The following is a 27,344-nucleotide window of genomic DNA, read 5'->3' as shown; positions in this document are numbered from 1 at the left end:
AAAATCGTCTTCTTCAACGACAAACGGTAGCAATGTAAGAGCATGCGATTTCCAAATCAGAAGCCTTGTTGCTAAGCTTTAGAACAGAAGGGTACCAATTCCATGCAGATTGCTCAGGTGAGGGTATATCACTCTCATATCGACTTCACTGCTCACTTCCTAGACAGCTTTGGATCTACCCAATCAAGTCCATGCGAGGCTGTTCAGTATCATCTGCAATATTGACCCACGAAGGTTTCTACCTCGATCGACGATTCATGCTTCTCAAAGTCACAGAATCGAAGCTCGAAAACATGCATGTCACCAGTTTTCCACAAATGTGTCTCTTCCACCCTTCCATCAAGGAAAACACATTGGAAATCACCTACAGACCCCCAGGAAGCACCCCATCCCCAGCTGAGACCATCGAGATTCCTCTCGACCCAGAAAATTTCGAGAATTTGGACAAGGTTGACGTCAACATGCATGGTAGTCCAACAACAGCTTACAACATGGGCGAGAAATACAACGCTTTCCTCTCAAAATGCTTTGGATTCCAAGTCGTCCTCGCATTCTGGGGTTTCAATCCTCGTTCCGTGCTCGGAAACCTTCCGAATAGACCCTCAAACCAAGGACCCAAAGCCCAGACAGCAATCACCAAAGTCCTCAGCTCCCTTCCACTCATTGGCCCCATGCTAGAAGATGACAACACAAAGATAGCATTCAACGACTGTGCTCCTTACCTAGTAATCAGCGAGCCATCAGTCGCAGACGTTTCGACCCGCCTCCCGGAAGACGTATCCTGCGACCTCACGAAATTCCGCTCCAACATCGTCGTGAGGACGTCCGAGCCCGCATTCTCGGAGGATTTCTGGTCCGAGCTAACCTTCTCGAATGAAGCGAAGCTGCTGTTGACGGGGAATTGTGGACGGTGCGCTAGTTTGACGGTTGATTATGAGACGGGGAAGAATGGAACGGGGAAAGATGGTGGGGTGTTTAAGGCGCTGATGAGTGATAGGAGGGTTGATGCGGGGGTTAAGTATAGTCCTATTTTTGGACGGTATGGGTTTGTGGGGAAGGGAGGGGAGGGGAAAGTTGTGAGTGTCGGTGATGAGGTGTGGGTTAGTGGGAGGAATGAGGAGAGGACGAGGTTTTGTGAGTTTACTTTGCGGTGTGTGAGTGTCGTGACGAGACTGACATTGAGAACAGATTGGCCAGGACTCTCTACTTGAATTTTATAGTTCGATTACTTTACTTGGTATCTTCCAAAGTCATCCACCAGTTATGGCTGGAGAACTGTAAATTATAGGCAGTATTGTTAATGCTTATCCTTTTGAGGTGCTTCTTCAAAGGGATATCTTTTATCTTCTGTTGTGATCCACTTCTTATCATTCCTTCTCCCTCAACTCCTCAGGCGTATCCTCCTGGCACTTCCAACTCCCTCTCCTAAACGCCTCAATCCCCTTAATCTCCTCATAAATCCTCCAAACAGTCCCCAATCTCTTCACTTCAACTCCGTACCTAAAAGCCCCCTCCACTGCCGGCGCAAGCACCACATCCGCCATCGTAACCTCGTCTCCCACACTATACCGTCCTCCCTCACTATACTTCTCCGCCAACGCATCAAAAGCCCTCAACCCCTCAATCATAATCTCCTTCGCCCACGCATTCACAACTTCCTCATCTCCCTTAGCGATCTTTTTCAAACGTCTCAAATTCCGCAGATTCGTCGGGGGCTGCACATCTGCTACCAAAATATTAACCAGTTCCCGGACCTTGGCGCGCCTTACGGGGTCGCTGAGGGGTGGTAATAATTGTGGGGTGTCGGGGAAGTATTCGTCGAGGAATTCGAGGATGGCGACTGATTGACGGATTACGATTTTGGGGCCGGAAGAGGGAGTGATGGTCAGGGTCGGGACGCTGGCGGAGGGGTTTATGGTGGAGTAGGTGGGGGATAGGTGCTCTTTTTGCAGGAGGTGGAGGTAGGAGGGTTCGTAGGGGAGGTTTTTGAGGTGGAGGGCGGTGCGGACGCGGGCTGTGCAGGAGGAACGGAAGTAGGTGTGTAGGAGGAGGTGAGGCTGGTCGGAGGTCATTGTTAGAATTTTGTTTGCGGTGTGAGAGAGTTGAAGGAATTGGTAGAGAGAAGGAGATGGATTTGATATATAGCTGTCTTGCAGGGTTCGGGATTTGCTTACATGGCGGAAAGAGCTCATGGTTGGAAGTCGGGTATTTCGGGTACTATTCGTGCAGTTCGGGTATCTGCACTCATTCCGCTGACAACCATTGGAGTCATATAAAGGGCGTCCAAAGAGCTGCGGCTTGTGAAGAATGTTTACCATGAAGATAATTGTTCAAAGAGGTGGTGATGACATGGCGGGGTAACCCGGCGGTGGACTGGAAAGGGCGGAATTGACCCCGCACTTGACTTGGCAGTCAAAACTCTCCGCAGTTGAACAATCAGTCGTAATATATGAATCTATATCTAGTAAAAAACACCAAAACAGAACATCAATTCGGCGCATTCACATATATCTCAACTTTGTTGCTGGGCTTCCTTGTCTGATGCATCGACATGTTCATTGGCAATAACCATATCTTCATCTGAAGGCATATTGACAACCATCATGTAGAAAACGTTCTAGCGAACTGTTAGTAAAGAACAAAGGACACTTTTCTTCAGATTACATGCCTTTCCCAAGACCTTCTTGACTCCTTTCTTCAAAAGAGCAGGAGCGCTATAGGTTCCGAATGCTCCAAGACCACCTCCGTATCCGCCTCCATATCCACTACTATATGAAGCATTCATTTGCTGTCTTCCATATGCGTTGTAGTTTGGATCCAGATACTGGGAAGTTTGTCTTTCTTCCATAGACTTTCTTGGCTCAGCTGGGTTTCTGTCGCCGGAGTCTTCATACTCTCTTTCGTCCATCGATCTCCTGCCGCTGGTCATTTGGTCTCTGGTGTTGTATTGTTGATTTTGATTGTACTCAGCCATTTGGCCTCTGCCTCCATACTGGTTGTATGGATCCAACCTGGCAGAAAAGGCATCCATGCGACCAAACCCACCGAAACCCTGCCTCTGTTGCATCATACCTTGTCTCTGCTGCATCATCATATCCCGTCGTCCCCACATCATATCCTGCCGTTGCATCATCATATCTCGTCGTGAAGGGGGATTGATATGTCCTCCAGTGAGCAGCGAGACCAAGTTTCCACTAGTGGCTGGATGATTGGGATCTGCGTATCGACTGGTGAACTCTGGCTTTGGACCTTGGGCCAGCATACTGTCTGGATTTTTTGCGGCGTACTTGGCTTGTGCTCTCTTGTCCCAGTATGAGTCAATGAACTCATGCTTCTTTATCAGCCTTTGTCTTAGCTTCATTGCTTGTTCTCCTTCTTGAGATTCAAGATGATCGAGAGCTGGGTAGATGAGAGGCGCGGTCTCAGGGAACTCGAGCTCGCCGTAAGTGCTTCCAGATGAGGATTGGAATTTGTGGTGAAGCTTTGAAATCCCTGATGATGGGGTAGAGGATGAGGAGTCGAGTGTTGAAGCGAGGTTCACGTTGTGGTGACTATCTGGTGATTCGGGATTCCAGGTCAGGATAAGGCAGAAGAGGCCTCGGGGACGGAAGAATTCATCATTGAGGCGATCAAGGAATGTGTTTGTTCTATATTTGAGGTCAGTATTTCCTAAATAATGGCAGGATGAGATTCTTACCGATAACGACTTTGCATTTCCATAGCCACCTTCACTGAGATAGCGATGGCAATTCCGATCGCCATGGAGATACCTGCAGGCAGGGAGGAGAAAGCAAGTCCAGCCAAATTGATCGCATTCAGCCATGGAGAAGCTTGACTAGCTTTGTTGAAGAGCTCGAGATACTCGAGAAATGTTGCTTGGTCAATACCAGCATTCATGAGAACTGGCGCATAAGCTCGAATGAAGCCTCGCGCTCTATTCTTTGGTCGTCGCTGAGGAAGTACCACTGGGAATGGCAATCTTGGAGCCGGTGGGAGGTCGGCAAAGTTTGGCAGAGGGTGTGTTTGAACGAAGATGTCAATAAGAATCTTGACGTCTGTAATTGGTTTCTCGGTCGATCCTGGTGATGTGGGAGGAGAATGTATTGGGATGAGTTCATCTTGAGCATCGTCGAGAGCCCATTGGTCTTCGTCTTTCTCTTCGTGATGCTTCTCGTCGTCTGAGTTTGAGCGGCTCAATTCTCCGGGACTTCTGCTCTGCTCGTCGCGTACCTGCGACTTCGCACGCTTCTTGTTCTTGTGAGCGGTGATGCTTTCAGATGCGAGTCCAATACCACCAGCAATGCCCTTGATTGCATAGGAGAGGATTTGGTCTGCCATTGCGTATGAAGATTTGAGTTACGACTGACTGATGAAGGCAATGAGAAAAGAAGTACGGAAAGTGAGAACAGACTGAATGAGGGCGGTGAGAAATCCCTCGCGCCAGCATCGTGCTTGAAAGGTTCCGAATCACTGGATCCATATTGCCCTTCACTAAACCTTTGAGATCTACATTCCTATCGATAGTGCCAAGGCACAGCCTTGCATTGACGCGGATTCATCGACTTTAGGACTGTGGCTTTAGGTTTGAGTGATTTTGTGAGGCTCGGAGCTGAAGCTTGAGACGTGGGGATGCGGCAAAGTCGCCCAAGCGACACCAATCAGCAAGCCGTGGGACCCACAAGTAAGCACGGCCTGAAGCTTTGCCTCTTACGGAACGAGAGCGAACACAGAAAGGAAAAGCTTCCTTCTATTTGCTACGTCGTGTAGACTATTTCCTATCTTTTCCCATTAACAATCCGCGAAAACCTTGCGCGTCTACTCCTTTTTCCTGTCCAAAGTTTCATCGTTGAGATAGATCGTCTTCAGCTGGTATCCTTCTTAGTCCTTAATTGGCAAGGAGGATGTTGTTCCTGGCCGAATTCCCTGTCCTGAGACCCAGCGTTAAGCCTCGCAGTGCGGAACAGCAAGTGCTTCGCCTCTCTCATTTGAATTTCCACCCACCAAGAGTTGCATGCTATTGTTGACCGAATCTCTGGGGGCACAAAAGGGCCAAAATGATATAAAGACCTGCTTAGATATCCCATCTCGAGATCAGAGGTGTTTTGATTAAGCATTCGCTTCCAATCATCCCAACCAACCAAGCTCTTCTCTTCCCATAACAATGACTCAAAACTCTCTGCCTTCTGCAACCTGTGTCATCTATGTCATTCTCATAGTACCCATCACATTTTGTCTCTTCAAGCATGGCCGACATGGAATTCTAGGATGGTTGACCATTCAATTATTCTGTGGATTACGGATAGTAGGAAGCCTCATCGAGATCCACCAAAACAATACACACTCGACGGACACAACCACGACTCTAATTCTTAACAATATCGGACTATCTCCATTACTCCTTGCGGCTCTCGGTGTCCTTCACGAGGCGTAAGGGCCATCTTCCTCCTTTAAAAGAGCAAAAACTAACTGACGGATAGACGAACAGCTCGCAATCCGAAACTCAACACGAGGCTTGAGTGGATCAAGGTTCTCAGTTTCCACAGCGTTGTTGTCGGAGGAATGGTATTCATCATTATCGGAATCATCCACGAAATCGACAACAAGACGACCACGCCCCCAACGTTATCGAAACTCGGTATCGTGATCCTGTTGCTAGCTTGGTGCGTTCTGGCTGCCTGGGTGGGCATATCGCTACGCAAAACGGATCAATCCTATGAAATGATTCCATTAACGACTCCCCACACCAGAGAACCTGTCTATGGCGTCCCTCCGGCTTATGCTGAAGCTACTACGGTCAGTACTCAACTATGTGACGCAGGATCAGAGGTACTGACGGGTCAAACAGCTACTATATGGAGTTGCTATCATCCTACCATTCATCGGAATTCGCGACATCTATGCTGCCCTCAACATCTTCCTCACATCGACTACCTTCAAGAACAGCCTCGTGGCAAAGGTCATATTGAGCGTTGTGCCTGAGGCGATTATGACAACTGTTCTTGCCGGGGCTGGCATCATGACACGACACATGTCAAAACTGAGAAAGGTCGGGAAGGTTTGAGTGCTTGGGGAGGAGCGTGGGAGATCAAGACACGGACCACGTCCGCTTCTTGTACGAGAAATGTGTCTCTTTGCTGCTGCGGTGCTTTGCGAACAATCTTTTGCTGCGTTTCGAGTTGTTAGTTTTGAACTTTTGGATATGTTACTAGATACCCGAAGAGAATTGAGCAGTATTTCCTATACCTGAAAATAGGCATATACATCAAGTGAAATTCTGGTTCCTGTACGCATCAAATCGTTCTACAATCATGTTATCATTTCATTCCCGCTAAGTATCAGACCGAAAGGTGAATTTCTCGCCTTTCCCCAAACGCTCTTAGCCAATCATCTTGCTCCCTCGCCAAAAGCACATATAAAGTTAAATAAACATTTTTTCCTTCGGAGTCCGGTAAGACTTTAAAGTTCCTCGAGTCCCAAAGACGTATTAAATTACGTTTGCTCACTGGCCCCCTTCGGCTGCGGGAAAACCCAGCAGGCCGGCCAAAAGAGTTTTGCCATTCCGTTTTTCCTTTCGTTCTTCTTTCTTCCCTGTTTTTCGATTTTCTTGCAGTGCTTTTTTTTTTCAGGACGCTGTAAAGGGGTCTTGGAGGGGAATCAAGATCGGCTATTTCAGATTCAAATGAAAGGCTATTAGCATCTAGAATGCCTTACTTGATGGTTCACAGCTTTTTGATGCCAAGAGTCTTCATACTTCGCTTCACTCATGAGCGAGAGAGTTACGGTCTCTTAGCTGAGCTCTTGCTTCCTGTATGAATGCTTCACAGACCCGCGATATTGCTGATGGAAGCGATTCAGTCTCAAAATTCAATCAAATTTCCTACCTTTGTCAATAGAATACAATACATGAACTAACATCGGCCTCCTTCAGCTAACAAAGAGCATAGTCATCACCGATGCTACAATCTACCAACAAACCACCAACCCTCAGCCTGCCTCTTATCGATACCACATCCATATACTAGCGCAGCCTGATCCTCTATCATTGTTTACCAACTCGCTAACCACACATATAGAATCTAATAAGCAAAGCTGCTACCATCAACCACTCGGCTGGCCGTATGGTTGATATATCAACAATGCTTTGCGCTTGGGCACCAACAGCTCGCAGCTCCCGATCGTCTCCGACGGTGAGCGCGAGTTGTTGATGTTTTGCTTTTGATTTCTATTTTTGATTTTCTGTTCCTTTATGTTTTTCTTTTTTTTGGGAGTTTCATTTTGGGCGGGTTTTCGGATTTTTGGGGACTATCGAACGATGACAGTCAAGTCTGGCGTCTCATATTCAGCTCTCTCGCGTCAGCTCTGTCTGTCCGGACCTTGAGCGAATTGAAATGTTTTCAAACTTTCACTTTTAAGGTCCAAACCCGGCGAGCTCACCAATACCGCCTGTGCTCACGATATACGGACATTCTCGCAATCCTATCATTCACTTGCTTCAGCTCTTTCCTCTCCGGAATATACATGATCCTTTTATGCACGGTTTCAGCTGGAGCAGTAAGCTGATGAGTGGGAACACTTCGTGGACGGAGAGCGATGAAGTGGAATGATTTCGTCACAGCCCTATGACACGTCTACCGACCGGTGAGGATGCTGATGGGATGATATCGGGGGAGAGGGAAGGTGCGTTCGATTAAGATGTCGCTACATGGGCGGCTATGAGTGGAGATGAGTGTCTAAGTGGGGCGTTTATATCCTCTGGTGTCCGGCAATATGTGTGAGGAAGCTGAAGGTGAGGTGCAAGGCATTTTAACGACCAAACTCGTTAGGAAGGGATTGAAAAAATGAGGCTCGAGGTATGAGATTGGAATGAAGTTCAGAATTGGGCAGAGAAACACCTCTAAGTTAAGTTTGACATTGAGGGATGCCGAGAAGTAGGGCTGATAGAGACGTCCCTCGCCTAGCCCTATGTCACATTGTACCGTGCGGCAGTTTCCGTCCAACAATGGTTCCAAATCCAACATATCGACCTCTGATCACAAATCAGTAAATCCGACTCAGCCAGGGGGCACGGATAGTCTTCGATTCCATCTCCCGAATGCACACTCTCAACCCTACACCGTCTTTCATCGTACCAAACATCCCGCATCTCGGTAACTCTCCCTTTTCCTCCTTCACCGGTAGCGAAAGCAGAAGGACGCTTCCACGTGACACACCCAACTTGACGTTAAAATAGTCGTTTTTCGCGTAGTAGTGTTGGTGTTGGGCTGTGATGAACCTTATATCGGGTGTCATCTCTGCATATATAGAGTGGCTATGTTTTAAGCCTATAACTTCCCTGTTGAGATTTTACCTCGAGAAAGAAGTTGGGAATGTGAGACATCTGCACATCAAATACAACGCATACGTAGAAAAGATCGTCGAATCAAACCCACTGGAGCGTACAGGAGCGAATCAAGGCGCGGCACCCAGCCGTGAAGCGAGTGTGCATCGAAGACGGTTAAAGATGCAAGGCACTGGGAATCAGCTTACTTACTTATGTTTGGGATTTATGTCATTTTCATAAAGAAACAGCACAAGATGTGCAGGACAGGGGCACCGGTGACGGATGAGGAATTTAGGTTCAGCTGCAGTGCATGATGCATGCAATACAGCCGAGCATGCATGTCGTTCATCGACGTCTAGTATATCAGAGGAGATCTTGGAGGGTAGGATGTCTGAAATGAGGAGCGGCAAGGGAAAGGAGAAGGAGGCTTGTGATACCTATAAAAGCTGGGGTAGAAAGTCAGGGCACGGGTGTGGATTCCTGTACGGACCTTGCTGTGATGACGAGGCTGAGTTTGCAGGGTGGAGCAATGTCTGCATTGGGGATGTGCTGATGGCGTCAGCGGCCAGTGGGGGCTTGTGGAAGCTTGAACAGAAGTTCTTGATTCCGCGAGGCTGAGCAGTTGTTCCACCCCGTTTGAGCGATTTTACGGAAGGTTGGGGCTTTTGGGGGTGGAGGGGTAGATGTTACATCGTGGATGATTTGATGGCAGTACGACAGGCGAGCCCAGTAGGGTGGAAGCGAGTGCTTTCAGGGGCGGATGCATGGCACATTTGCTGTGGATTTTGACAATTCTTCATAAGGATCGAGGGAGATTGGAAGAGTCAAGTGTAGTTGCGTCAATCTGGAATTTTAATCGTCAAATGGTTCGAATAAAGTTTCAATCCGTACTGTTGAGAATAGGGAGAACTCATGGATATTGAGTCACCACGGGGAAGAATAGGCGCTTCAAGGGTCAATTTTGGCCCGCCTGAGTATCAAAAATCAGAAAGCCAAGTGGCCTGGCCGACTGCTGAAAATGAAGTTGCGGGAGCAAAGGGTAGTAGTATTGACGTCAAGTGTATATCTAATTGCGGCAGATTTTCCTGACTCGTATAGCATTGGCCGTTATCGATGCCGTATACGATGGCCATTCGCTAGACTTGTCAAGGGGGTGGGCTGGGTCAAGTACTTCGAACTGCTGCCTTAAGTTGGTAGGTAAAGCCGTAAATCATCGGCCCTCCAGCTCAAGTCGGGCTCGGCTTGGGCCTGGTCTCTTTGCCCACCGGGCCTAGAGAGGGACCTCGGGAATACTAGGTCAAGGATCGGACGGAATGTGACACGAGTGAACCTATGGCGGATGATCCAGTGCTCCATTGCGGACGGCAAGCACCCGCAATTGCATGAGATAAAACAGATCCTCGAAGGCACATAATGGCGGGGTCGGAGCAGGAGCAGGAGGACGTAAGTTAGGCAAATGCTCCTTAGACGTTGGTGGTTCTGGCGGTCCCAGTGGTCCGCATCCAGTCATGTTGTTGGTTTGTTCCAGGTCGTATGGGATGGGGTTGGATTGCAGTTGGCTGTTGTGCACGTTGGATGCAGGCTGTCGCTTCAAACCTTGCAGCTGCATGCGGCACAATTAAGCATACGCGCTTTACCTAATCGGATACCGGTCTCGAGATGACACCACCACCAAGCACTGCCAGATCACAGGTTCCTGGGCATCTTCTGGGATTCTCTGCTCTGTGCAGCGGGGCCACCCACTGCAGATAGTCACTCGGGGTGGGTCGTCTTTTGCTGCGCAACCGCCCCCAAGCCCTATCAGACAAGCCTCGAATGGGTTCAAGACGATGGAGAATAGCGGCTGGGGCGCAGGGCGGCGCATCGCTGCCTCTGAGTGGCCGGTCACAGCCTGTGTCAGATCCACTTCTAGAAAACTTGCAGCTTCAACCCTCCCTCACGAGCACCCCAAGGTCCAGCAACCAAATTGTCGACTGATCGGCTCCACACATTAGAGTTGCTGAGCCCAGGACTTCACCAATACCTCCTTCTGTACATATAATCATATAAGCCGGCGAACATGTCTGACACTCAGGAAACGAACCGTGAAGAAGCGGCCGACCAAGTCGCATCAAAAGCTCCCAAAAGCAGCAAAGAGAAGGGGAAACAACCAGAAGTCATGGATACTATGTTTGTTGGATGGGTGCCTGGAAGTCAAAACGAACCCCGCAAAACAGCCCCGCGATTGCACCACAAGAAGAGTCGGACGGGTTGCCAGCAGTGTCGAGCTAGGAGAGTCAAGGTACGTCGTTTGTTTCATTCGATTCGGTCTCGCTTTCGTTCTTGGAATTCTCCGCTCTGTGAACTTGCTTCTTCCGAATTGCTTCTAGAACAACAAAAACTCGTACAAGTGCATGAGCATGAGCATTCTCTATCTGTTCGAGATTTCCACCAGTCTTTGTTCATTCAAAACGCCGCAGCCGTCATCAAGGAGAAGCCTCCGAGAGAGATCAGATCTCTAACGTGAACGCAGTGCAACGAAGTACACCCAGTATGTGGTTCCTGCGCCCGCCACCAGACAACCTGCGTCTGGGGCAGACCAGGCCAATCTCCAGGACGATCCAATTCACCAGGCTCGAGCAACACGAGCAGTAAACCCAAACCCTACACTATTCGCCCAAAACTATCACCAAACCTCACTTCAACGTCTTCCGACTGGGACGAGCCGCCAGAATCGCGGTTCCGTCGAATCACAGAGCTCCATCTCATGCATCATTATATGGCCATCACCTCCAAGACTATGACGATGCCTGGCGATCGAGCTGCCCCCGAATGGACCGTATCGATCCCCAAAGTGGCACTGAAACATAACAGTTTGTTGTACAGTATCTATACGTTCACGGCTATGCACATAGCGAAGCTGGATCCGGGAAACCTGGAAAACATTGCAGCATATCAACGCTACATGGGCCTCACGCTTCGAGAACATAGGGACGAAGTAGGAGTTCTGAGTCGTGCGAATGCGGACGCTGCTTGTCTCACTTCGAACTTCTTGAGAGCTATCAATTTTGCCTTACTACAAGACAGACCAATGGAACCCTACACACCACCAACGGAATGGCTTCAGATGAGCAGCAGCACAGGACGAGGATTGAATGTCGAGGCTTGGAAATTCATTGCAGACGATGGGAACAGTATCATGCGAAGCATGATCAGCAACGCACCCGGCCTCAAAACCGGAGGCTGGCTCCGAGACGACACTGTCCTGTTCCGCGAATCCAATCGCCAAGACCTCCTCCACCTGCTGAGGAGAACAGACTCGGACCTCGTGGAAGAACCGTGGAACGACGAGATCCAGAAAGCGTATGAAACGACGACTTCGTATATTGGCTCCGTCCAACTGTCTATAGCAGCCAAAGAAAACACGAGTAATATCTTCAGACGATTGATCATCTTCCCGACGGTCGTGTATACGGAATTCATTGACTTGGTGAAGGAGCAGAGACCAAGGGCTCTCGTTATCCTGGCTCATTTCTTTGCGTTCTTGTGGGACTTTAGGGATTTTTGGTGGATTGGGGATTGTGGGAGGAGGGAGGTGAGGGCTATCGAGAATGCTCTGAATGAGGAGTGGAGGGAGTTGATGGTCTGGCCTTTGCAGGCTGTGGATGACGTTTATGGATCTTCTTGATAGAATAGTCTCTTCCGTGATGGATTTGTTGGTTGGATTATTTGGAAGCAAAATTAGCGGGCAACTGGCGTTGGTGGTTCTATTTCGATCTTCTGGAGGACTTTCTTAATGGTAAAAGTGTTTATAGAGGTATATATATGGTCAATCGAAGATCTCATTCGGAGTTTCCAAAAGTAATACTGTACTCGTTACCTCAAGGCTTCATCTGAGAATGAAACCATTGATACGTGAACGGGGATTCTTTAACTGCCGATGGCACAGCACATGCTGATGCATGCAAGGGAAATGGACTACGTAACTCGGCCAAATTATGCAGTCGCTTGACGAAATAAGCTAGCGACGGTGTCTTGGCAAAAAAGGGGGGCTTTATCAGCTCTCGCTACGCAGATTGGGTGAGATTTGTTTAGAGTTTGTGATAACAAGATCCTTTTTCGATAGCTGGGATGTGAGATTCTCCATCAAAATCATTCGCCACACAACGTTCTTTTATGTTCGAGAATTTCAACAGATCGCTTCCTGAACTCAGAGATGCCAAGACCGAGACTGAGCGGACAATCGCTCGCGACCGACAGGGTCTTGGCAAAAGCATTACTTATTGATGACAATTAAAGAAATATCTGCACCTAAGAGTTAGGGCATGGTCGGTAGCACGGCAACGTATGATTTCGGCGGCCAATAGACCCGACACCTCGGGAGGACCGCAGTCCTGGGGATGATTTATAAAAAGTACTGTATAATTGCCCACAATTCGGAAGGCTCGCTACGGTCTCGTGATTTCAGCCTTGCGGCAAAAAGGACATCGACTAGAATGCCAAGCCGCCGGTCAGGGTCGTCATGTTCGCGTGCCGGGAGAACCGGTAGATCCCTTCTATTACTGATCACTAAACATCTGCTTCTGACGTATACATGTTAAGAATCTCGGGGCCCTGTGTGGACCCTGAATTGAGCCGTGACGACCAACCAGCGCTGTTCCCCCAGGTCTTGGCAAGTTGGCATTCCTGCACCTGTCCCACCAAGTGAGGCTCGTGTTTCCCATGGCGGCTGTGGCCTCGTGCAACCACAGCCACTTACCCACATTATCTTCCTGACTTCCCACCGTTCTACGTCGCGGATTCCCTTTTCGACCTTAGTTTTCATAATTTTGTGCATCCGTGTTGTGGTTCTTCCCTTCTAGAAAACATCAGGGAAGAAGCTTTGGTGGGCCGTTCCTGGACAAACGGCGTTGGTTGCACAAGTGTATTCCACGAGCAAAGATAGCGTTTTCCCCACGAGCAAGGCTTATCTCGTTCAGAGAAGACACTTTCCTTCCCGGATCCATTCTTACGGTAATGCCAAGACGCCTGCTTTCCCTATCGAATCTTTATAAGTCCATGCTGTGCCCCAGTATGGTGCTTTTTCGGTCACCAGAATGAATTCAATCAAGGACGATATGTCGGATGGAATGCTGAGCCCGCCGCAATTGAGCGAGTCCAAGGGAGAGAAGGATGGAGGAAGCGGAGGGGGAAAGAGGAAGCGAGACAAGATTCACAGAAGGAGTCGGTGGGCCTGCGATGATTGCAGAGGACGCAAGATCAAATGCGATGGCAAAATGCCATGTATGCCATGTCGTTTGGCACACCAAGGTCGGCCAATCCCACAACTTTCATCTTACCCTTTATGAACGACGCACTGAATTGTCGCACAGAATGCAGCTACACTTTCCAACGCAAGTCCAAGTACTCGGGGCCATTATACATTCAAGAATTGGAAGAGAGAGTGAGGATGCTCGAGTCAGAAAATCAAAATATATCTACTGCTTTGCATGATGTGTTTCCTAATCTCGATATTCATTCCCATGACCTGGCGGAAACAATTCGGAGGCAGGTCTACGAGTCGAGAAAGCACGACCAATCCTCTGCCGATATGCAACTGATTTCAAGGCAAGGCGAATTCCATTCCGAAGTGTCGAGTAATCCTGGAGAACTCCTTGAGACGATGATCGAGGCTGCTGGCCGGTTGAGCATCGACGAGGAAGGCCACTGTCAATACCACGGCGATTTTGCTGGCATCGCATTCTTGCAACAGATCGATGAAAGATGCAGTCAATTGCTTGGTGTAACACGACCCAAAAGAGGACCATTCTCGAAGACACCATTACAGCAAGCCTTTGGATCTGCGATACCTTCCAATCAGCTCTCAGCGGACCCGATGATTATGTTCAATCTTCCACCCAAAGAGACTGCCCAGCAGCTTACTGGCATGGCCCTGGACAATGCTTTCAGTCTGATGACCTTCATTCACAAGCCAATTTTCAACAACCTTCTCACTCGAATCTATGCTACCAAACCAGAGAATTATTGCACAGAAGAGCTAGCATTCTTGCCTCTACTATATGTCACATTGGCTATAGGTGAGCTTTTCTCTGGCTCGGGTAGTGAGGCCCACCCCACTGGTAGCCTCAATCACATGAAAGGGTAAGTAGTTCCTTCTATACTTATACTCATGGCTAATCATGCGAAGTGTGAAATGGTTTCGAGCCGGACAAGCTTTGATCGATACAGCAAACTGTCGCGACATGTTGTCGCTGCAAACCTTGGTCTGCATTATAATATATCTTCAGTCCTCTGCTTTGATGCATTCATGTTACTCGTACATCTCGACAGCGATCTCAGTCTCGCTCCAAATGGGGCTACATCGTGCGGAAACATCATTAGACCCCATCGAGCAAGAGACGCGAAGAAGAGTATTCTGGGTTCTTCAGACAATGGAGACATATGTGACTACCTTGCTGGGTCTGCCCACAGTCCTGGATGATGAAGATATTGACCAGGACCTACCACAGTGCGCCGAAGATTTTCTGAAAGGCTCAGAAAGCACCAGACCCGAAGTGCCAGTTACTCATCGTCCGGTGGCACCTGTGGTTGCACACATCAACTTGTTGAAGATCCAGAGAAGAATTGTCAAAGATATCTATCCAAGAACGTTGCGTCGTGGAACTGGACGAGCGTATCGAGTCAACTACGCCCGTGTCCTCGAGTTTGACAAAGAGCTTGAGGAGTGGCACAAGCAGATCTCTGCTCCAATGCAGAGTGAAAGCGATCAACCCGGAATCATTAGGTAATTCATTCTTTTTCTGCTTCAGGGCCGTCCACTGACCAATAACAGGACACAACTTCTCCTTCGTCTAGCATATGCACATGTTCAGATGGTGTTGTATCGTCCGTTCATTCTTCACGTTATTCGAACATCACCGTCAGATCCGCCGGACATGCGTTCTTTCGCTTGTGCCTCTTCTTGTATCAAAGCCGCTATGCAGATAGTATGGCTAATTGAGGGTCTTGAACATCGTGGCCTTCTGATCAGTGAATATTGGTTCACAGTATACATTACGTTCTTCGCCGTTATGGCTTTGTGCATGTTTATCATTAGCAATCCTGATGATCCCACTTTCGATGATGCACTAAGTACCGCTGAAAAGGGGAGGCGGATACTAATCAAACTGGCGAGCGAAAGCGTACCTGCTGAGAAGTGTGTAGCATCTCTAGGAGTAAGTTAGCAATCGAGTTCGAGATGATGGGATTGCTGATCGTCGTATAGACTCTTTTCGATAAGATCTCTTTGCTTTGTCTCGAGCACCAGAGATCTCGCGAATTAGCGAGAAGTCCACCTCAGGTTACTCAATCTATGACTTCTCCAACGCAATTGTCCTTTGCAAACTTGCCTACTTTTCCAGCTGAGGCTCAAACCCCATACAGAAATCTGCCAAACGATTCTGGAGTTGATCTCCCATCTCAACCTGCGCTTACTTTCACAGCTCCCGAAATACCACAAGGCCCAAATCAAGACTATAATAGTCCCTTCGCAGACACCCATATGCAGCAAGGAGGATTGCTTGCAATGGCGTATCCACCACTGGATGGATTTACTGCTCATCCTCAGCAACCTCCTCTACCAAGCCCAATATACGGCCATTTCGCAAGCCCAACTGATAATGAGTATTTTCCGTACTTCAATGCGGGCTGGGAGGATGGGATCCTGCCATATCGGGAGATGGAACATTGACTTGCATGCGAGTAGGCCAGGAGGATTCGAATTTGATCTCAACACGTGATGGAAATCAAACCTTCGCTGCTGAAATCATCGAGAGCTTCTCGTTATCATGCTCAACTCCTTCACCTCAACTTCTGTGATCTCTTCACAAACTACAAACTCCAAACCTAGGAGCAGAGCCAAGAGTCTATCATGAGGGGTAAATCATGTGATCATGCATGTTCCACGAGGCGCTCCTGCAGCAAGCCACAGCAATATTCCACTCGCATACAGTAACGCCAAGGCTTGAGGCTGGACCAGACTTCATTTGGTGAGCCGATAAACTTTCTTTTGCTGAGAGCAAACACCGGCTCTTGCGCTGCCGGTCTCAAGCTCCCACCGCAATATGCACTGAATATGAAAGACATGCGCAAGGAATGTGATCCTGATCGGAAAAAGCCCTATTCTGTCCGTCGTACAGAAACATATGGTGTGAAGGATGAAGACTATGTGGACGACTTGTCTACAAAGGCTGGACCATCTTCGTGAACTTCGCCACGGACACTCAGCTGAAGTTCGGTCTCAAGACCCAAGAAAACTCCTTGGCTTCAGCTCTTCTTGGGAGGTATTCCATGATAAAGTCGACGCAGGCAGCCGAACCGAAGGGCCGCCGCCGACTGAGTCTGGCGTCGCTGCAAAAGCCCCATCGCCGCGACGGCATGTCGTACCTGATAAAGCTTTCAACCATCCGGCAAGTCGTCACAGTGACTTCAACTGTCAATGTACGTCAGAAGACACAGCTGTTACTTTATACAACCTCGAGGAGCGCAGAAACGGAAGGAGTCCCGACCCCTTTATTCCTTCAGCTCCCGAAATAGTTGCCCCGCCCTAACCCATATTCGACTAAGTCCGAAACCTTGCAGCACCTCAGCTCCCATGTCACACTCGAACCATATAATCCAATCCAAGCCCTGTGCATTGTCATGCATCGTCTCCTCTTTCTCGGAAATCTCTGTTCAAACGCGGATGCGAAACGCCTATTTGAGTGTTCGGAAGTGAAGATCTGTGGTGATGATGGTTAACCCCGACGCCCTGCAGCAGAACGAGCAGAAAATGGAAGTGAGGTCGAGACAGAGAGCTTCGACTTCTTGTACGGAATGTAGGAGACGGAAGCAGAAGGTATGGATGTCTAGAATGTTCATTCGTTGACGGGAGGAAATGGCTGATGTGTGAGATGAAGTGTAATCAACAAAAGATCTGCAATAATTGTTCGAGGCGTTATCCACCCGTGCCGTGTGTCTATGAAACCTTCAAGTAAATACATTTTCCATTTCTATGGCTGGACCAGAGTGTTAACATGAAACCAGGAAGTCGAAGAAATACAAGGAAACAGTGATCGAGCTTGACGTTGCGGGACCAAAAGTCGAAGATGTTGAGGCGGGAAGATCAAAAGCCCTTGCTCTTGCAACACTGCATGAAGAACCCAATTCTCGCAATACCACACCCTTTTATGTAGCACAACATCCAACATTACAATCACCTACATCACCATTATCTAGAGCAAATTGGTATGAGGTATATCGAGAACCGGGAAAAGATCCAAAGCCACCAGATCCGTCTGATGTGAGTATTCTCGGCTTTTATCCGTTGGATATCAGTTCGTACATTCGCAATGGTCGATTCACTAGCTTTCCAGAGCTGTTTGAGTCTCACTATGTACATGCGGTAATACCAAGCGGAGGTGTTGCCTTGGGGCCTTTGGAGTCATTGCCAGTCGAGCCCTCGAGGCGAAATGCTGAGCTCTTTCATTTCTGTAAGTACAACTGCCTATCTACGTTTTATCTGCTAAAGTCTCGCAGTCATCCAAAGATTGTCGCCCTTCATGTGCTCGATAGATGGCCATGATCCTCCTGCGACGTTCATGGATCAATGGCTACCTTTTATGACGCAGTCACCGATCTCGATATATATCACTCTCCTCACAGCTTCTTATTTCCAAGCTGCAACTCATCGGATCAAGGTCGAGAATTCGGTTGATGCTATGGCTGCGAAAGGGAGGCTTATTAGTTTGATCAATGCGCATATTGTTACTCATAGCAAGGGTGTGAATGATGAGTCTATTGCTGCTGTTATGTCGCTGGCTTATAACGAGGTTTGATATACCATTCCAGAATTTACTTGATATTCAAGCTAAGTGATAAAAGCTAGTATATTCGGACGAGAGGAGCACATTGGCGCATATGCATGGGCTGCGAGAAATGGTCAGAACGCGGGGAGGAGTACAGAATGTCACCTTTCCGCTGCTTCGAAAAATGCTCCTACGGTATTGACCATTCTTCTATTTATCTGCGATTCCGCTTACACGCACAACAGGACCGATTTTCAAATAGCATGCACTCTCGAGTGTCCCCTCTTCCTACACGCGAACGAGATGCCGACTTTAATCCAACCATTGACAACCTACCCCATCCATCTCGACTGCCCCTTCCTCCCCTCTCCAATACGCTTCATCGATAACCTCCACATCCACAACATCGCTCCCGAAACAGCCCAAATCCTAGACGACGTCCGCTGGCTCACAAAATCCATCCTCCACCTCTCTCACACCCAGCACCCCCCCTCCTCCCCCTCACACCAAAAATTCCTCGCAACAGCACAATGGATATCCACCCGCCTCTCCTCCACGCCCCCTCCCACCCACCAACCCACAATCCACACCGCCCTCCTCACCACAACCCAAATCCTGCTCTCCGCTATCCTCTCTCGGCGTCCGCTCTCGCAATCCCTGACGCAGCTACAGCTCCAGACGATCTGGCAGAGTATGTGGAGCGTCCCGTTACCGGTGTGGAAATTGCATCCGGGCATCTTTTTCTTTGTGCTGTTGGTTGTTAATCCGGGTGCGAGGGGAAGGCCGGAGGGAAGGTTCTTGAAGGGTATGTTTGCTGCGACGGCTATTGCTGTGGGGACTTTTGGGGATGGTGCGGAGGGAGTGGGGGAAGGGAGTGGGTGGGATGTTTTGAGGGGGGTTGTGGGGAGCGTTTTGGGGGTTCAGGGGTGGTTGGGGGGTGAGGATAGATGATGTGGTGGTGCCTCTGAGCCTTATGGCTTGAGTTGGGACAGAAGAATTTGTGTCAAGTAATCGCGGTCACTCTTTTGAGGACATTTGGACGTATCTAGATTGCATGGGTTGTCCTACATGATTCATCTCATGGGGGAGGTTGGTGTTCTGAAGAATATATTTTTTAGAAGGATGCGCAGGCAATACCCAGTCGAATATTCATTATTATTAGCCAATGATACCGTATCTTTTTAAATGCAGTGGGAGGTAGAGAATGTTTAGAAAAGTTTCGATCAAGTGTCGCATATGGTATTAGGCACTAGTGCTTAGAAGTGCCAAGTTTTTCACCACAAAAGTATAGTGCAGAGATAGGAAATGGATTTTCAGAGTGGTCTTTTGGCAGAGCTGGTAAGGATACTGTATCGCAACATAACGAAGTCAACCAATCAACCATTGACATCATGACTCGGAATAGCAATACTTGCTTCAATCTTGTAGCGACAACCCTTGTTTATATTCTTTACTTTTGGGCATATTATGTTTATGTAAATACTCATACAAAAGAAAATAAGCGAGATTGTGATTATGACCAAGCTTCATCATTATAATCATAAGCAATTACAAATTCACGGGCTAGTTTGTCATGATTGCTGTCGGCGGCCGAAACATCATCACTAGCCCTGGATTTGGAATTCTTGGCAAAATGATTTGTATTTGATTTCAGATATTATGCTTCAACTTACCTATCATCTCTCACAGCACTGTGCCAGCACAAGGTAAACAACTCAAGCCGCATATCAGAAAGGTAGAAGGAGAGGGATCAAACAACTCGACCTTAATTTACACTCGCTTTCGAGGACTGGCAAAAGATTCGAACCGTTCTTCATCTTTACGCAAAGGAGATCCAGAAACAGCAACTTGATCCCAAATACCACTCTCCTCGACTCAAACACCATCATGGCAGCCACGAACAAAGATTCTCTCACCAAACTAAAAGACCTCTACCAAGCAATCGACAGCTTAAAGCCGACCTCGACACCCGAAGAATTCCAGACAATCAGCGCCTTCTTCAGCCCAACTTGCACAACCTACCTCAAAAGCATGCGCGAATACGACGAACCCAGCCTCGGCCGCACCGCAACCATTTCCTCCCTCCAAGACAACCTAAAGATCCAACACGTCGTCAATCGACACATTATCTCTCAATCCACAAGCGCAGATGGGTTGACCGTCTACTGCGAGATGAAGAATCGCCTTCATGTGCTGGGACAGACACTCGATCCTTTCTACGAGACGGCGGTGGTTGTGTTTGATGAAGAGGGGTTGATCACGGAGTTTAAGAATTATTCTTGTCGGAGTCATATTGTTGAGATTGTACAGGAGCAGACGGGGTTGGGACCTTATGCGGAAGTTCCGGAGACAAGAGGGAAGTCGGAAGGGAAAGCTGGTTGTTGTTAGTAGTACTTGGCTTTGTGTTGAAGAACATGGTGAGAGTTCGAAGAGATTACGATTTGACGTCCTGCTAGAGACTCTCAATCCAGGATCAAGCAAATCGTGTTTCTAGATAATCGATATCTCTACATTCGAGGACAGCAAAGTGATAACAAGCATGTGCAGCAAAGCCGCTACTGTTAGCGCACCTTGTTCATTAACCCTTCCATTACCTGCAATGCTCCACACACCTTTGGAAGTATTTCGATTGATCTGTATTCAATCTCTTCCAGTGCCACGGATTTCAGCACTCGATAAATTCATCTGCGTCGAGATCCCGGTCATAACAACTACCAGCAATTCATTCTACTTGGTCCGCAACCATTTGCTCAAGCACAGTCAACTTCGCCCACACGACTGTATCCTCTCTACAAATTACCAAGTCTAAACTATCGATCGCGAGATCGCTGTGAGTAGATGGCACAATTTGTGGACAGAAAAGTGGATCTTTTCGCCAGCTGTCGATAATGAATGAAGCCATCATGGAAAAGTCCGACTGTAATTCGAAGCTGAGTGAATCTGAGATTCAATCCAAGGCAAGTATTCCCTTGGAACAGTCTAAAGTGATCGGTACTAATATCGAAATACAGCTGCAAACAATGGCAATACAAAGCGCAAGTTCCGCACTGGGATCACTCACCGAATTCACCTGCTTCCCCGAACTTCCCGCCGAACTCCGACTGATGATTTGGCGCCTTACATTTCCAAAAGAGAGGAAAGTGGGCTTGCTTATGATGACTTTTACTTCTACCAAAAAACGGAAATCCCTTCACTCGAAGCAACTCAACGAGCCACTGCCAGTTTCATTGCATATCAATCACGAAAGCAGAATCGAGACTCTGACACACTACCAAATCTTTTATCGGAGTGACGTGGGCGATATCGAGCCTTTGGCGGAACCCTACGATCGACCTCTTTGTGTCAACACAACATTGGATACACTGGTCTTGCCAGTAGATCTCGCACTACTTGGATGTGAGAGTGAATACTATAAGTCCGAATACACGGCTTGGATGACCTACCTTGACAATAACCTCGACGGTGGTCTCAAGTCAGTTCGGTATTTACGTATCGCTGGTCATATAGGGTTCAGGGGAGAAGAGGCTCTGAAAGCCATAGAATGTTTTCAAGGTCTTCAAGTCTTGACCGTGTCACTTGACATGGCCTATGCTGCTGCTGCTAGTCTCGCTATCAAGCAATTGATGATTGATCGTCGTCGGAAACAATTGGAAGAGTGGTATAAAGTGTGTCAAGAGAAGATGATTGACTTCCATATTCCACGAATTATTTTGGAGGTGGACCCTGGCAGAGATGGTGGACAGTATAGACTTCGTTTTATGGGAGCATGATATGTACATAAGTCCGTAAAGAAAAGAATGATCTATGTTGAGGAAACATCTTTCGTAATGAAGGATGTGAGTCGCCAATTTCAAGTTATTGACGCTGCTCAGCAAGAGAGGCCGATGTACATGTCAGCAGGAGTGATTTGCTGCAGACAGACTCACTTGACGAGTATATGCCCACAAATGAGAACCAAAATACACAGCAAACCCAAATTGAGAACACAAAGGTGATATCGAAGCGAGGATGGAAGATCAACTTGAGTGAACTTTGGCCTCCCAAACACCAACATAGTCAATCTCCATTCCCACAGACTCTCCCGTTGTAGTAGCTTCATTGGGAGGGCCAACTCCATCACCACCGACACCAACTGCTAACCCAATGATGATCTCCTCATGAACCAATTTCTGCCACGCATCCCTGTCCCCAAACTCCCTTCCAGTGATCTTGTATGTTGGCTCCTCATCCAGGAACCAGCTAATTGACTCATGTTCCCAACATTCACCTGTCGTCCCTGCAACCGGCGCAGGGCATTCCCTTCTATCGATGAGCAAACCAACAGTGTGAAGACTGCCTCGAGAAAAAGGAATGGCGTTTGGCGCTTTGAATCCCTGGGGTTCGCTGCAAGGAAGCCCGCCATTTGGCTCGCCGCAATGAATTGTAGGTGTGAACGTTTCGCCGCCATTCGCCAATCCGAAAATATCAATCTCTCCCATTCTCGGCCAATTTGATTGATCTTCGTTATAAGTCTTGCCCATGAGATAGATGCGAGGCCAAATGCCTTGCGAGTTTTCCATGAGGGCATCTCCAACCTTGATCCTGGCTTCGAACAACCTCGCCGTTGTCGCTTTGGTGACCCAGCTCATTACTGTCTCAATCTTTCCTGAAAGCCATTGTCCACTGTCGTCTTTGGTTGGCTGGATGACGAGATTTCCCTCTTTATTGATCCGGAGGCTGGCAGTACCGGCGTCGTACTTGACATTAGAACCGCGTTCTGGACCCAAATGAGAATCGTTGCCAGGACTAGGTGCAAAGCCTTCGGCGACGTTCCAGTCTCTGCTCGAGAACTGGATATTGGCTTCGTACATGAAGTTTTCCCTCCAGACAGAGTTGTAGTCGATTTTATTGCCGTAATCTTGGCGATCTTTTCGGGGGTGGGCGAGTGAGATGCCGATGAAGGCGAAGAAGATGGTGTGGTAAAGGATTTTCATCGTGAAAGCGAGGGGTAGGTAGCTAGCTACGAGATAGTGAGTGTGATAAAGAACTTTGTTGTGCTGACAAGCTCGGAGGGAGGGAGGGAAATATGGGTTAGGCCTGCTTTTATACAATTTTCAGTGTGTGTATGTGGGTGCAGAACTAGAACACTAGACTTTGGAGATGATGAGTAGACTTGCAGACTTGTGTAATTGATGTCTGTAACAGAGCTATGTAAATGTCATATTCTAGTTCCCGCGGCGTAGTGCGCACTAGTGGGGACAAGCATCACACTCAGTGTCTGTAGTATTGATGAATGGCTTTGAAAATTCTGATTATGTCCCACTTGAACATAGCGGGATGAAATCATTTGCACTTGAAAGGTATACTGACGAGAATCATACCAGCTTTTTGCATGGGACATCAAAATGAAGAAATGAACGGTCCCAATTCTTAAGTTTTCGGAATCCCTTAGATTATCGATTTAGAATATTTGAACGGAGCACTCCAAGTGCAGCGCGTGTTGACCATAGAGCTATCGTCATGGCCATTTATCATGATGTCTGACTATCTCAACACTTTGTGTCATTGACTTTGACATAACTCGGGAACGGGTCCGGCCCCAAAGATTTGCTGGCTCCGTTGAATCGTACCATAAACATGGTTTTCTACCTATGAATACAACATGCGCATAGCAAGTTCAGAGTTACTAAACAAAAACCCCAATGGCAAGATATCCATCAAACCCCGGCCTGCAGAAAATGTCTCTATCACGTGATTGACAACAGTAGATTTTTCAGCGTCAAGGATTAGTGTAGAATGACGCTCTTGGGGAGTATGAACAGGAAACATAAGACTGCACAATAGACAACTATTTGAAACGGCATTGAATTGAAATGATCGCACGTGAGGATATACATTGGCTCGCATGAAACTAATCAGAAGACACTCGAAACAATTGCCGATGTCGTGAGCCCTCAGTATGTTGGATATGGGGAGCACTTCCAAGGGACAGCGTTCTTTCGATCTCTCTTGCTCGAAGTTTTGAAGAGATGAAAGGAAGGTCGTCGATTGCGCCCCCACTTCTCGCGTCGCGTCCACGGTCGCGCTTCAGCGCCTGTACAGCAACCTCGACTTTCTTCAATTTCCAATATCTTCTTCAGAATCGACTCGTACTTGCGAATACAACTATGTGTAAACTGTGGTCTTCATTCCGCGCAAGAGTGCGAAAGAGAATACTCTCAGCCAAGTAGCTAGGGTTCAGCTTCAAGATGTGGATGAAACATTACCCCCAATTCCGCGCAACTCTTAAAATCGATCGAAGTTCACAGCATCGTTCCTTTGCTTATTACATATTCCTGTTATTTATGCTCGTCTTCATCTTAATCAAAGGCTTGGATAGTATTTCGTTCCATATGGCATCTAAGTTGTCCCAATTGAGAGCAGCAGAAGAGAATATGTCCGGCGTCTGACGGCGGCTTTGACAAGACACTAGTCCCGCTCCTTGCCGAAATTTTCCTCTTGTGTCTCACACAGCGGGGGAAATTCCGCAAAGTATTCCCCGCAATCTGTCGCCATAAATACCTATTTCTGCTCTCTGTTTAGAGAAAGATCGTGGAGAAATCACCCCATTTCTACCTTTCTGGCTCCATTTGAAAACAAAGTCATGAATCCAGCTCTGCTGATTTGCTTATTTATTAGTGGACGATGACGACAAGGGTGCGAGCTTGGTGGGTTTACCTCGAGGTTCTGAGTCCACTGCTGACCCCTCGTTCAGCGATACTTGCAGAAAAGATCGAGTCAAATGTATAGGATTACCTAGGGAACTTTTGCAGTTTGGTTAATTTTGAGCAGGTGATAAGGCTAAGCCTAAATGTGGCCATTGTCAATCACGCAACTTGCAATGCACAAGTGATCCGTTTCATAGAAGGCGCAATTGTATAGATACCTGCAGCTAATCCCTATCCTGTCTGACTGTTTGCCAGTATCTGCTCCTGCTGACCAGGTCTGGTTGAATATTGCCACGGATTGTAGGTCGTTCCTGTTCTGTTCAATCATTCAGTACCAAACATTATTGGCCATTCTTCAACCACCCCTCGGTGCCATAATTCATGGCATTATCAAAAAGGACGGAATTTTTGAAAAGCAGAGCTTCCGTCCCGTGAAATTGCTCTCTCGTGAAGCAACAGTAATTGACAATACTATGATTCTAGTAAACTTCGTCGAAGAAACGCCATCTCTTACTACCGGCTACGACTACGACTCTGATTCGGAAAATGAAGAGCTATCTCCGCAACATACTCCAAAGCAAACATCCGATCCCCATTCTACAAATCAGATTGCTCACGAGGAATCACTCGACTCTCCCTCTGAGGCATCACAAAGTTTGAAGTCACATCCACCTTCAACCCCGCGGACAATACCTCCATGGGATCACTCGAGCCCGCCAGCCTTTGAACATCATCAATACACATCACTTCCAAAGCTACCCGGACTCCCTCATCATGATTTCATGCAACTGCCTTCACCTGTTTCGTCTACACCACGAACTGTTACCAACTATGAAACACCATCTCATATCTACCATGAAGACCACAATACTTTTCAAGAAAACCTCAGATCGATCTCTCTCCCGTCCATCTACCTTGACAAACCAGTCTGGCCATTAACAGACCCCCAAGAAGCCCGACTGCTTCGACACTTCGTGCAGAACTTGGCTATTTGGCTCGATCTCTGCGACCCTGCCCAGCACTTTCAGGTTGAGGTGCCTCGACGAGCAGGCACTTGCCCGATTTTACTAAATGCGATATTCGCACTTTCGGCTCGACATCTTAATCTTACTGGCTCCTACGATTCGTTGGCGAGCAATAGGTATCATCAGGAATGCTTGAAATACCTCATTCCAATGTTGAATAATACTGCTACTGTGTCTGATGAAACACTCTTTGCTGCTACGATCATATTAAGGGTGCTAGAGGAGATTGATTGTGAGTAACCATTCACTAGAAGTGGCTTAATTCTCAAATTTACGAGAAGGATGGCTAACTTGCGAGTGGTGTAGTGCTTGAAACAGACCTCCAGTCCCATATGCTAGGCATCCAGATCTTCGTCAAATCACTGTTTCACCCCATAAATCTTCATTCATCTCCCATTTCACGACACAATTCATTGGCGACCGCTTCTTTTTGGATTGGTCTAAGACAAGAGATCTACATGGCAACATTATACCATCGTTCCGTGCAAATAAACCTCGAGCACTACGTCGTTGATCGCACTACATCATCTACTACAGATTTTGGGTGGGCCAACAGGGCCGTGGTACTTTGCGCCGATGTTCTGAATTGCTGCTTTGGTACGGAAGGAGTTAGTTTAAGTAAGTGGGAAGAATTGAAAACGGCTTGTGAGAGGTGGGAGGATGAGAAACCAAGCAGCTTTACGCCTATATTCCGAAGAGGTGTAAGGACAGAGAAGGGAACAGGTGGAGAGAATAATGACAGGGAGGCTTTTCCAGAGATTTGGCATAGCCACGCGTGTCACAGTAAGTAGTACCCTTGTGCTGCCTTTTCGCGTAGCCCCTTATGCTCACGTGATACTAATATTTGATTTGCGTAGTCATCGGTGTCCAGCATCTTAAACTAGCTCAGATCCTACTTTGTATCTTTGATCCTAGAATACCACGGGTTGGTGGGAGTAGAAGTGTTGCTGTACGAAATATGGAGGTACCCCACCAGTTCATTACCCCACTACCCCGCTATTTCTCGTTGCCCTTCTCTATGAGCTTCACAGTAACACAGCATTCGCGATGTACTTCTATAATTGCTCACAAGAGAACCCAGGCGCAAATAAAGCCCACATTACGCGAACTATGTGGCATTGGATTGTACAATCGATGGACTCCACCTGGCATGTTTACGGCCTCGATGGGGATTGCGCTTTGTTCGTCTCGTTTCCAATAATTGACAAGGGAGTTGCTGACGATTCATTAGGTGGCGATAGATTCGAAGATCGTTTCGACCAAGAAGCACTTCTTGATATTCTTGTCAGAACAGAACGAGATCATGCGCGTCCTACAGCTACGGTGCAGAAACAGCTCAAAGAGGCTTGGGGTTGGGTCGAGGAATGAAGCTCTGAACACCGGGCAGCTAACTGTCTTTGAAATGTCGATATTATTTCTATTTAGAATAATGTTGACTCAGGCCAAGAAGTGTGAAACTACAATGCAAAGGCTCGAACATATTCATTTTACTGTTTCCCCAATGCGCTCT

General features: G+C 47.7%; 11 protein-coding genes across 11 annotated transcripts; 8 read left to right on the top strand and 3 right to left on the bottom strand.

Annotated features, from left to right (window-relative positions):
* Positions 1 to 102: 102 nt before the first annotated feature.
* On the top strand, positions 103 to 1,211 carry LY89DRAFT_702706 (uncharacterized protein; the record flags this gene model as incomplete). Its single annotated transcript, XM_018217269.1, has 3 exons — positions 103 to 117; positions 168 to 1,134; positions 1,189 to 1,211. 3 exons carry the CDS (start codon positions 103 to 105, stop codon positions 1,209 to 1,211), a joined length of 1,005 nt encoding a protein of 334 aa, XP_018061154.1.
* On the bottom strand, positions 1,197 to 2,266 carry LY89DRAFT_692161 (Maleylacetoacetate isomerase). Its single transcript, XM_018216478.1, has one exon. It carries the CDS (start codon positions 2,070 to 2,072, stop codon positions 1,368 to 1,370), a length of 705 nt encoding a protein of 234 aa, XP_018061153.1. The 5' UTR covers positions 2,073 to 2,266; the 3' UTR covers positions 1,197 to 1,367.
* Positions 2,267 to 2,378: 112 nt separating this feature from the next.
* On the bottom strand, positions 2,379 to 4,391 carry LY89DRAFT_790184 (uncharacterized protein). Its single transcript, XM_018223341.1, has 3 exons — positions 3,698 to 4,391; positions 2,669 to 3,647; positions 2,379 to 2,617 (listed from the first exon to the last, which is right to left on the bottom strand). Exons 1-3 carry the CDS (start codon positions 4,336 to 4,338, stop codon positions 2,513 to 2,515), a joined length of 1,725 nt encoding a protein of 574 aa, XP_018061152.1. The 5' UTR covers positions 4,339 to 4,391; the 3' UTR covers positions 2,379 to 2,512.
* Positions 4,392 to 4,805: 414 nt separating this feature from the next.
* Positions 4,806 to 6,171, top strand: LY89DRAFT_692158 (uncharacterized protein). The gene is made up of 3 exons (XM_018216477.1): positions 4,806 to 5,427; positions 5,478 to 5,793; positions 5,846 to 6,171. Exons 1-3 carry the CDS (start codon positions 5,162 to 5,164, stop codon positions 6,059 to 6,061), a joined length of 798 nt encoding a protein of 265 aa, XP_018061151.1. The 5' UTR covers positions 4,806 to 5,161; the 3' UTR covers positions 6,062 to 6,171.
* A 3,872-nt stretch (positions 6,172 to 10,043) lies between these two features.
* Positions 10,044 to 12,153, top strand: LY89DRAFT_692155 (uncharacterized protein). Its single transcript, XM_018216476.1, has 2 exons — positions 10,044 to 10,601; positions 10,833 to 12,153. Exons 1-2 carry the CDS (start codon positions 10,380 to 10,382, stop codon positions 11,985 to 11,987), a joined length of 1,377 nt encoding a protein of 458 aa, XP_018061150.1. The 5' UTR covers positions 10,044 to 10,379; the 3' UTR covers positions 11,988 to 12,153.
* A 924-nt stretch (positions 12,154 to 13,077) lies between these two features.
* LY89DRAFT_397515 (uncharacterized protein) lies at positions 13,078 to 16,261 on the top strand. Its single transcript, XM_018207242.1, has 4 exons — positions 13,078 to 14,440; positions 14,487 to 15,083; positions 15,132 to 15,513; positions 15,564 to 16,261. Exons 1-4 carry the CDS (start codon positions 13,563 to 13,565, stop codon positions 16,026 to 16,028), a joined length of 2,322 nt encoding a protein of 773 aa, XP_018061149.1. The 5' UTR covers positions 13,078 to 13,562; the 3' UTR covers positions 16,029 to 16,261.
* Positions 16,262 to 17,213: 952 nt separating this feature from the next.
* Positions 17,214 to 18,153, top strand: LY89DRAFT_678374 (uncharacterized protein; the record flags this gene model as incomplete). Its single annotated transcript, XM_018213739.1, has 3 exons — positions 17,214 to 17,224; positions 17,363 to 17,808; positions 17,855 to 18,153. 3 exons carry the CDS (start codon positions 17,214 to 17,216, stop codon positions 18,151 to 18,153), a joined length of 756 nt encoding a protein of 251 aa, XP_018061148.1.
* A 1,569-nt stretch (positions 18,154 to 19,722) lies between these two features.
* LY89DRAFT_397492 (uncharacterized protein) lies at positions 19,723 to 20,720 on the top strand. The gene has a single exon (XM_018207241.1). It carries the CDS (start codon positions 20,011 to 20,013, stop codon positions 20,509 to 20,511), a length of 501 nt encoding a protein of 166 aa, XP_018061147.1. The 5' UTR covers positions 19,723 to 20,010; the 3' UTR covers positions 20,512 to 20,720.
* A 423-nt stretch (positions 20,721 to 21,143) lies between these two features.
* LY89DRAFT_743429 (uncharacterized protein) lies at positions 21,144 to 21,893 on the top strand (the record flags this gene model as incomplete). The annotated part of the gene is made up of 1 exon (XM_018220953.1): positions 21,144 to 21,893. One exon carries the CDS (start codon positions 21,144 to 21,146, stop codon positions 21,891 to 21,893), a length of 750 nt encoding a protein of 249 aa, XP_018061146.1.
* Positions 21,894 to 22,064: 171 nt separating this feature from the next.
* Positions 22,065 to 23,707, bottom strand: LY89DRAFT_768679 (concanavalin A-like lectin/glucanase). Its single transcript, XM_018221797.1, has 2 exons — positions 23,484 to 23,707; positions 22,065 to 23,202 (listed from the first exon to the last, which is right to left on the bottom strand). Exons 1-2 carry the CDS (start codon positions 23,501 to 23,503, stop codon positions 22,140 to 22,142), a joined length of 1,083 nt encoding a protein of 360 aa, XP_018061145.1. The 5' UTR covers positions 23,504 to 23,707; the 3' UTR covers positions 22,065 to 22,139.
* Positions 23,708 to 24,698: 991 nt separating this feature from the next.
* Positions 24,699 to 27,332, top strand: LY89DRAFT_726203 (uncharacterized protein). Its single transcript, XM_018219038.1, has 8 exons — positions 24,699 to 24,809; positions 24,857 to 24,885; positions 24,934 to 25,017; positions 25,065 to 25,109; positions 25,293 to 26,066; positions 26,141 to 26,617; positions 26,692 to 27,015; positions 27,066 to 27,332. The coding sequence occupies exons 1-8, from the start codon at positions 24,787 to 24,789 to the stop codon at positions 27,200 to 27,202; spliced, it is 1,893 nt and encodes a 630-aa protein (XP_018061144.1). The 5' UTR covers positions 24,699 to 24,786; the 3' UTR covers positions 27,203 to 27,332.
* Positions 27,333 to 27,344: the final 12 nt, after the last annotated feature.

Source organism: Mollisia scopiformis (assembly GCF_001500285.1).
Source record: "Mollisia scopiformis unplaced genomic scaffold LY89scaffold_40, whole genome shotgun sequence".
NCBI lineage: Eukaryota > Fungi > Ascomycota > Leotiomycetes > Helotiales > Mollisiaceae > Mollisia > Mollisia scopiformis.
The sequence above is the reverse complement of the archived record's forward strand: the minus strand, read 5'-3'. Positions and strand labels throughout refer to the sequence as shown.